Here is a 10,435-nt window from a genome sequence, read left to right on the forward strand (position 1 = left end):
AACATGACGTCTAGTCTGTATCGCAACGCGTATTTTTCTGGGCGCAGTGCTCAGATTATTGCAAAGTGTGATTTCCCAGTAAGGTTATTTTTAAATCTGGCAAGTTGATTGCGTTCAAGAGATGTAAATCTATAATTCTTTAAATGACAATATAATATTTTACCAATGTTTTCTAATTTTAATTATTTAATTTGTGGTGTTGACTTGACTGCCGGTTATTGGAGGGAAACGATTTCCTCAACATCAATGCCATAGTAAAACGCTGTTTTTGGATATAAATATGAACTTGATAGAACTAAAAATGCATGCATTGTCTAACATAATGTCCTAGGAGTGTCATCTGATGGAGATTGTAAAAGGTTAGTGCATCATTTTAGCTGGTTTTATGGTTTTGGTGACCCTGTCTTTGAATTGACAAAACATTACACACAACTCTTGTAAATGTACTGTCCTAACATACTCTAAATTTATGCTTTCGCCGTAAAACCTTTTTGAAATCGTAAAACGTGGTTAGATTAAGGAGATGTTTATCTTTCAAAGGGTGTAAAATAGTTGTATGTTTGAAAAATTTGAATTTTGACATTTATTTGGATTCAAATTTGCCGCTCTTGAAATGCACCTGCTGTTGATGGAGTGCACCACGGGTGGGACGCTAGCTGGTGCTAGGACCAAAAGGCTCCTTAACAGCTTCAGTGTTGCTTGCCTCGAAGCGAGCATAAAAGGCATTTAGCTCATCTGGTAGGCTTGCGTCAGGAGCAATTAGGGTTCAGTACCTTGCTCAAGGGCACATCGACAGATTTTTCACCTAGTTGGCTCGGGGATTCGAACCTGCAACCTTTCGGTTACTAGCCCAACGCTCTTAACCAGTAAGCTACCTGCCGCCCCCAGACTTCCCTACAACATTGTTATGCAAACCTATTATGTATCGATAATAACCTCCTCTCTTCTTGTGTCAGTCTGCAGATGCAGAGGCTGCAGGTCCTGGGGTCAATCAGGAGGGGACTGAAGGAAAGGACCCACGGCACAGAGACATCCAGACTGGAGCGCTCCCTGTAGCCACGGAGGACAGCTCCGCCACGCCCCAGCCCAGGACCTCCCTCAGCATCACGGAGGTCAGTAGAACACTGAACGCCATCTTCGAGTCAGAGACCGACACAGAGACTTTAACTGTAACACACAGACTCTTACACACAGGATCTGACCCAGTTAGACTGGGGCCACTGGGCTGTACTCTGCTCCCGGCTTAGAGTATTTACTTAACAGTAACACGAGCCCGAGGACAGTTCCTTCCCATCGGGACTCGGGTGAAGCTTAGGGACTGGCAACGATGCATATTGTTCTTACACTACAGAAATGGACCCTGGCAACATGCCCTTGGGTTTAGAGAGACAGACTGATCTGTCTAGAGGGGAATGGAACCGGTATAGTAGTAGTGTATACTCTGAGGGGTGCCTAGATAAGAAAAGTGAGGTTATAGACGTAGATGAGGTGACTGTGAAAGTGGAGGGCGACACCACTCTGCCATGGAATGTAGATGAGTATCACTTAGGAGGACACTCACAAGGCAGAGATTTCTTAGATTATAGGGAAAGCTTAGAGACAAATCCAAATGTCCCCACCTACTCCCCTTTACACGAGTTCAGGGACCCAGTGTCCACATCGATGGGACCTTCCAATTCACAGGGCCACATACTTTTCAATCAGGTATTGAACTCAAACGACAGGACTAGACCCTACGCTCGGGGAAAGAGACGCGGTTCCTCTGCATGTTCTGTAACAAAGACTTCAGCTGCCCCCTCTTCACCTGTATGCTAAACTGTCTCCTACCTTCATCTACACTGATTGAAGTGGATTCAAAGGTGAGCTCAATAAGGGATCATAGCTTTCACCTGGTCAGTCTATGTCATGGGAAAAGCAGGTGTTTATACTCATTGCACATCACATCTGATCTCACCCTATTCTGCATACACCTAACAGCACTTTATAACCATTATACACTTACTAAATATACCTACACATGCCTAACAAACACTTACTGTACACATAAAAATTGTTTAGTCAGGTTTGGCTTTTGCTGATTCCTATTTACATTTTAACAGACACTCTTATCCAGAGTGACTTACAGTCAGTAGTGAGTGTGCATGCATTTTATCAGTTATCAGTTGCAGCCTTCATCTGCCCATCCAGCCGTTTGGGAGATGGGACACTTTTATCCGCCTGGTCAGCCGTTTAGGAGTTGTCTATCTCCAAGACTGGCTTCCCGCCAGGGTTTGAGAGCGCAGTCTACCCAACATTTTCCCGTAACACTGATTTACCCACAACATCATATTTATGTCCACTGTGATGGGATTAACAATGATGACGTCATTCTGTAAATACAGTCTAGGATGGGTAAAAACACCATGCTGAAAGTGTTTATTATCTGTGTGTGTACGTACCTGAGGGAGTGTATGTCTGTGTAATCTCTATCACCTGTCTCTTCCAGGAGGAGGATCGTCCAGAGGTGCTGCTGGTCAAGGAGGAGGGGTGTGAGGAGGGTCTGGGGAACCCTGAGGGGACCATGGTCATGGAGGACAACCAAACTACACCTCCTCCTGAACCCACAGAGGAACCAGCTGAGCAGCACAGGACCACACACAGTATCACTGAGGTGAGCCCACTATAAACTACTGTCTGAATGGTATTAGGTCAAGGCCATTATCCAGAAAGCCTCTCAAGAGTAGGTGCGCTGATCTAGGATATCAACTTATTCATTATGATCTAAAAGGCAAAACTGATCCTAGAACAGCACTCTGAGACTCTTTGTGGATACTGACCCAGGTCTTGATTCATTTTGTCTTAAGTGTGGGACCATGGCTTTTCAATGATCAAACCATTAAAGAGTGTCAAGTAATCAAATCAACTAACATATTTACACAATACTCATAGCAATCCCTCTTTGCCCAATCACAAGATGCTCCATAGCAGGGTGCTCATATCTGATTTCTTGATCCAACATCCTCTCACTTTGTATTTCTTACAGTCAGCAGACATGGAGGATGAGAAGCCTGATCTGCTGTTAGTCAAAGAGGAGACAATAGAGGATGAACCAGAGAGCATTGATCTGCTGAGTGGACTAAAGATGGGGGAGCAAGGTAAGGGAGAAATACATATAGCCTACATAAAGTAATAGATTTTCAGTGGGACTAGTGATGCACCTGGCTACTGAAAGACACTGGGGCAGCCCATTCCTTCATTTTGGATGGTGTCTTGCCTTTGTCTGACACTTCAGTTGTCGTTGGAGTGAGGCCTAGCCTACTGGTGAAGCGGGTCACATTCATTTTTTGGAAACGATTTTGCTCGAGGGAAGGTTGTGCCAAATCCTGTCGTTTGTAAGGAACCCGGAGTAGAGGAACCTGATGGGTTATCAGAAAATGACCCTAGCGTGTGCCGTTATGTGCTATGTCTAAGAAAGTCGCCGGGAGCAAGGCTAGAGGATGTCAGCAATCCCACAATCTGGTCAATCTGTCCGAGACGTTTATGGGTGATCCTGATTTCGCTAAACCTCCTGAGTTGACCTCTCCTTTGAAAACCCCAAAGATGAGCGAGTTTGTAGGACCACTTAAGGAAGAGAGGGTCCCTACAGTTGATACTTCGATGTATAGGAGGAAGCAGTTGATTGCTGAACAGAGTAAAGATGTTTCCCTCTCCCCTCTTTTTGCTGAGATACGTCCAGAGCAGGAGCTTGAAGTTTGTGTGGCTTACTTTGACAGAAATGGTGTTCTAATGAGGAAATTGAGTTCTTGCGCCACTTCTGGGCAGTACGATTGGCACAGTGTTTCTCAAGTTGTCGTTCCAGTTACGCTTCGACAAGAGATACTGAGGTTGGCCATGATGGTAGTATGGCAGGCCATCTTGGGGGTCAACAAGACGTATGAAAATATCTTGCATAACTTCTTCTGGCCTGGTCTAAAACAAGACGTTGTGTCTTAAAGTAAATCCTGTTATGTTTGCCAGAGGATGGGTCAACTGAACCAAGCTGTGCCGGTTGCACCTTTGCTGCCTATTCCTGCTTTTGATTTGGTATTTGGTATTTTATTAGGATCCCAATTAGCTGTTGCAAAAGCAGCAGCTACTCTTCCTGGGGTCCACACACAACATGAAACAATACAGAACATTAATAGACAAGAACAGCTCAAGGACAGAACTACATACTTTTTTTTTTGAAGGCACATGTAGCCTACATATCAATGCATACACACAAACTAAGTCAAATAGGGGAGAGGCGCTGTGCTGTGAGGTATTTCTTTATCTGTTTTTTGAAACCACGTTTGCTGTTTATTTGAGCAATATGAAATTTAACAGAGTTCCATACAATAATGGCTCTATGTAATACTGTCCGCTTTCTTGAATTTGTTCTGTATTTGGGGAATGTGAAAAGACCCCTGGTGGCATGTCTGGTGGGGTAAGTGTGTGTGTGTGTGTGTGTGTCAGAGCTGTGTGTAAATTGACTATGCAAACAATTTGGGATTTAACACATTGTCACTTATAAAAAATAAGTGATGCAGTCACTCCTCAACTCTTAGCCAAGAGAGACTGGCATGCATAGTATTTATATCAGCCCTCTGATTACAATGAAGAGCAAGATGTGCCACTCTGTTCTGGACCAGCTGCAGCTTAACTATGTCTTTCCTTGCTGCACTGGACCACACGACTGGACAATAATCAAAATTAGACTAAACTAGAGCTTGCATTTTTGGAGTGTGGTGTCAAAAAAGCAGAGCATCTCTTTATTACGGGCAGACCTCTCCCCATCTTTACAACCATTGAATCTATATGTTTTGACCATGACAGTTTACAATCTAAGGTAACACCAAGTAATTTAGTCTCCTCAACTTGTTCAACAGCCACACCATTCATTACCAGATTCAGATGAGGTTTAGAACTTAGGGAATTATTTGTACCAAATACAATGCTCTTAGTTTTGGAGATATTCAGGACCAGTTTAATACTGGCCACCCATTCCAAATCAGACTGCAACTCTTTAAGGGTTTCAGTGACTTCATTAGTTGTGGTTGCTGATGTGTATATGGTTGAATCATCAGCATACATGGACACACATGCTTTGTTTAATGCCAGTGGCTAGTCCTTGGTAAAAATAGAAAAGAGTAGAGCGCTGCCCTGCAGAACACCACACTTTACATGTTTGACATTAGAGAAGCTTCCATTAAAGAAAACCCTTTGATTCTGTTAGATATATAGCCATAACACGTGTTTTTTCAACAACAGGTTATGGTCAATAATATCAAAGGCTGCACTGAAGTCTAACAGTACAGCTCCCACAATCTTCTTATCAATTTCTTTCAACCAATCATCAGTAATTTGTGTCAATGCAGTACATGTTGAGTGCCCTTCTCTATAAGCATGCTGAAAGTCTGTTGTTAATTTGTTTACAGAGAAGTAGCATTAACAGTTTGCTAAGAGCTGGCAGCAAGCTTTTTGGTCTGCTGTTTTTTTGGTATGCTGGCTTCCCTCCAGGCCTGAGGACAAAGACTTTCCTCTAGGCTCAGATTAAAGATATGACTGATGTGAGTGGCTATAGAGTCAGCTACCATCCTCAGTAGCTTTCCATCTAAGTTGTTAATGCCAGAAGGTTTGTTATTATCGATCAATAACAATTTTTCCACCTCTCCCACACTAACTTTACAGAATTCAAACTGCAATGCTTTTCTTATGCATGAATACGATGGCTCACTGTTCATTGTTAGCATTTCCCGCCTAAGTTTGCCCACTTTGACAATGAAGTAATTATTTAAATAATTGGCAACATCAAATGGTTTTGTAATGAATAAGCCATCTGATTCGATGAAAGATGGAGTTGAATTTGTCTTTCTGACCATAATTTCATTTGAAGTACTCCAAAGTATTTTTCCATCATTCTTTATATTATTGATCTTGGCTTCATAATACAGTTTCTTCTTTTGTTGTATACATAATTTCTCAATTTGCAGTAAGTCAGATGTGCAGCCAGACTTATTAGCCACTCCTTTTGCCCCATCTCTTTCAACCATAAAGTTTTTCAATTCCTCATCAATCCATGGAGTCTTAAGAGTTCTAACAGTCAGTTTCTTGACAGGTGCATGTTTAGCAATAATTTCATTACGCTTTTTTGCCGACTTTTACTGACACTGGCCATATTCAACACTTTAGCTTAAGACATACTAAGGATACTAATAATAACGTCAGTTGGGAGCCAGTCAGCTAACTAACAGTACACTTTAGTTTAAGACATGTAGCTAGGTAAACAATGTGTAAGATCACACACGTCACATAATGTTAGCTAACGTGCCAGCCAGCTAACGTTAGCCAGTTAAACCTCAATGAACTTTGTGCCAAATCATGTCGTTACTACCCTGCATGAATCTGCTGGGAGCTAACCAACCAGGATCAATGTTAGCTAGCAAAGCAAACAGATCTGGGATATGAATAATAATGTCAGATAGGGAGCTAGCTAGCTAACAGTACACTTTAGCTTGAAATGAAACCACTTTGTGTCAAAATTAGAAATGTGTAATGTCTGAAAATGTAGCTAGCTATCTTACCCATATACATCTTCATGCATGATGGATGCGTCTCCCTGTAATGGATGCCATGCCACGGTTGCCCTTAGTTTGAAGATGTAATCCAGAGACCGGTGTTTTCTCCATCTCTTTAGCTATCATACTCAAAACTCGATCTTCCAGAAAGTGGAGAGCAACACTTATGCAGCTCCACTACACAATATTTGTTTTCAATAATCTGCGTTCGACATGATTACCAACACAGACTGACCATCTCAAATAAACAGAAGCCTTCTATATGGCAGACCAATCCGAACTCCTCTCTCGGCATGTCCAGCCCACTCATTATCTCAGCCAATCATGGCTAGTGGGAAGGTTGCTGGCTTTTTCCGTGGCTTAACCAACAAGGCTCGTAATTTAACAATTGTATTCGTATTTACAGATGGCATGAAAGTTCATGTTCCAGAAGGCATTTCTGCCAAAACACACATTTTGATAAAAAACAAACAAAAAAAAAAACATTACATTGGCTCTCCTGTGAATTCGTGACTTAAAAAAAATCTAATCAAATTTATTGGTCACATACACGTGTTTAGCCGATGTTAATGCGGGTGTAGCGAAATGCTTGTAAATACTGTAGAGTTTCCTAAGAGCTTGTTGCGATGCTGCCATCTCTGTCGGTGCCATCGTTCTACGTGAAATTCTACTAGGCGACATACACCTAGTTTCCTGAAACAGGTCACATATGGTGATCACTGCATCCAATGGGTACGTATACAGCTTTAGAACAAAGTTCTACAGTATTAGTAAATATACATGTGGGTGGCCGACCTATGCCATGCTCAAATGCACGCATGAATGGCCTAAAGTTTAGAGGATCACCATCAAACATAGGCCACACTCCCTGTTAGGGAGATACCGGATGATGGAAAGGGACTGGGTGGCTATGCACTCTATCTAGAGGTTGCTGTAACGCTATGCAAGATCTAGAGAACATGGAAGAGCTTAATCTTCCCTCGAACATAAAGTTGATCATGTCAAAACTTCCCTAGAAACTAAGGGGAAAATGGAGATGTACAGCATGTGATATTTTAGAGAGGGCCCAGTTCAGTGACGTTCATGGAAAAACAAGCCAAAATATTGCAGGATCCATTATATGGAGATATTCAATCTCCTGTCTAACAAAATATATTTTTTAATCAAACAGTAGCAGTCTAAGAGTAGGGGATGCAGCTTTCCCACTGCAGTAGATGTAGTGGCAGATTGTTCTTTTACAGGTTTTTCAGAGTCGCAAACATTCAAAGTAAAGAGACCAGGCACCTACCCTTCTGATGCTCCCAGTATCTCGTGTATTTTGTGCTGGTGAGCATTTATTGGTCGACTTCCAACAGGTGAAGGCACAGCCACACAAATCCAAGGTTGAGTTTTCAAGATCAAGAGGCCTTTGTTTTGGCTGTTTGATTAGAGGACACTTAAGCAAAGAATGTAAAAGGAGGATGACCTGTCAGAGCTATCAAAGAAGGCACCCCACTATCCTGCACATTGAAGGAAGAGAGCGATTTAGATCTCAAAAGGCGGTTATGATTGGTGTAGCAGTAAAGCGGGAGGAGACTGTCAGCAATGCTCTTGTTTCACTGGAAGCTGGTGATGATACCGGGGCCGTACAGATTGTGCACTTGCAATTGTGCCAGTTCAAGTAAAGATGGCAAATGGAAGCAAGTCTGTGTTAATCTATGCGTTTCTCGATTCTGATAGCTCAGCAACATTTTGTACGGAGAGACACATGAGGCAGCTGAAAGTTAAAGGCAGTGAGACTGAAATTCTGCTATGCACAATGGGGCAGGAGAGTCCTACCAAGAGCTTTGAGATATCTGGATTAGAGATTGGCAACGTAGAAGGCGACACATTTCTTGCATTACCAAAGGTCTACACCCAGAGTAAGATCCCAGTGACGAGAGAACATTCCCACTCAGAAAGATCTCAAAAGGTGGTAATACCTGAGAGAGGTTCAGTTGTAGGAGATTGATGCCGACGTTGAAGTCCTGATTGGCGTAAATGCTCCAAAGGCAATGGAACCCTGGCAAATCATAAATAGCCTTGGCAACGGACCGTATGCAGTGAAAACACTCTTTGGATGGTGATGAACGGTCCTCTTAACACTTGTACCATGGCAGAAGAATCTGGGTGTCCTACGGTGATGGCCAATCGTATTTCAATGGCCCACCTGGGGGTTCTTCTTGTAAATCAGTACAACCATGACTTCCCTGAGAGAGAGTATGAAGAGAAAAGTGATGTCAGCTGAGTATTGTAAGTTTATGGAGATGGTATCAAGCTCCATAACCGTCAAAGACTGTCACTACTACTTACTGTTGTCCTTTCGCAACAAAGATGTAGTCCTGCCAAACAACCGTGACATGGCAGAGCAGTGGGCTCTAAATATTATCAGGAAGTTCTTGAAGAACGAAGGTTACGCTGCATAGTACCAAGGCTTCATGGAATATCCTCTCCAAGTTGCGCCAAACTTTGCACTGCAGAAGACAACTGTGAGAAGTATGATGAAGAGGTGATTCAAACAGTCAAGTCCAACTTCTATGTTGATGACTGCCTCAAATCAGTGGCCACAGTAGAACAAGCCATAGCTCTCACAAGGGTGTTCTCTTAGGGTGGGTTCAAGTTGACCAAGTGGGTCAGCAACAGCAGTGCTGTGCTGGCTTCTAGCCCTGATGAACACAAAGCCAAGCAGATAAAAGAACTGGACTTGGACAGAGAAAAGCTGCCTGTTGAAAGACCACTTGGAATCCGATGGAACATTGAAAGTGATGTGTTTACCTTCCGAGTCACTATCAAGAACAGACCACTTACAAGAAGAGGTATTCTCTCAACTGTCAGCTCTGTTTATGATCCATTAGGTTTCCTCGCCCCATTCATATTAAAGGCAAAGCACATTCTTCAAGAGCTCTGCAAGCTAAAGTGTGGATGGGACGAAGTCATCCCAGAAGAACACTCTATTTCATGGAAGAGATGGCTCTCAGGGCTGGACCAGCAGTCCGGATTGACAGGTGTATGATGCCTGAGAACTTTGGTAAAGTTAAGACCGCAAAGCTGCATCACTTCGGTGACGCAAGTGAACAAGTTTATGGCACGGCAAGTTACCTTAGGTTCACAAACGGTATGGAAAAGGTCCACATCGCATTCAAACTGGGGAAATCAAGGGTGACGACGATCCCCAGACTGGAACTTGCTGCAGCAACATTGGCGGTGCGAGTGGACAGGATGTTAAGGTTGGAGCTCCAGATTGAACTTGGGGAGTCAACTTTCTGGACAGACAGCCAGTCTGCTAAAATAGATCCGCAACGAAATCAAGAGATTCCATACCTTTGTGGCTAATAGGTCATGGATCACACCAACCCTATCGAAAGCAAAACAGTGGCGGTATTTGAACTCCAAACACAACCCAGCCGATGATGCCTCGAGAGTTACATATTGAAACTTTCCTGAACTCAGATGGCTCAAAGGAACAGAATTTCTGGAGAAAGCAGAAATGCAATAGCCGAAAGTCCCAGAGGAGCTTGGCTCCATCCCTCCGGATGATAGAGGTGAGAAAAGACATCATCATGAAGATTACAAGTGTGGAAGAAAAGAGTCCGACCAGCAAACTGTTTGAGTACTATTCAACATGGAACAGCATGAAGAAAGCAGTTGCCTGGATGCTGAAACTTCCACAGTTAAAGTTCTCACATAAACTGATCCAGGATCAGATCAGAGTGTAACAAACTCACAAGTTCAAACTGACGTTTGGAAAATAAAGTCTGTCTATGGATGACCTAGATGAAACAGAAAAGGTCATCATTCGATTTGAGCAACGGCAGCACTTTAAACAAGAAATTGCACTAGTT

At 42.9% G+C, this 10,435-nt stretch overlaps 1 protein-coding gene across 5 annotated transcripts in view; it reads left to right on the top strand.

Annotated features, from left to right (window-relative positions):
- The window catches only part of LOC106602512 (zinc finger protein 69 homolog), a 506,109-nt gene that overhangs the window by 481,522 nt on the left and 14,152 nt on the right, over positions 1 to 10,435 (top strand). For 4 of the 5 annotated variants that reach the window (XM_045717536.1, XM_045717537.1, XM_045717535.1 and 1 more), the window contains 3 exons: positions 957 to 1,112; positions 2,486 to 2,650; positions 3,023 to 3,134. In XM_045717536.1, the coding sequence (XP_045573492.1) occupies positions 957 to 1,112; positions 2,486 to 2,650; positions 3,023 to 3,134 (433 nt within the window). Of the gene's footprint in view, positions 1 to 956; positions 1,114 to 2,485; positions 2,651 to 3,022; positions 3,135 to 10,435 lie in introns of those variants that run through there. The other variant, XR_006769706.1, reaches the window with a different exon arrangement.

This window comes from Salmo salar, chromosome ssa04 (genome assembly GCF_905237065.1).
Source record: "Salmo salar chromosome ssa04, Ssal_v3.1, whole genome shotgun sequence".
Taxonomy (NCBI): domain Eukaryota; kingdom Metazoa; phylum Chordata; class Actinopteri; order Salmoniformes; family Salmonidae; genus Salmo; species Salmo salar.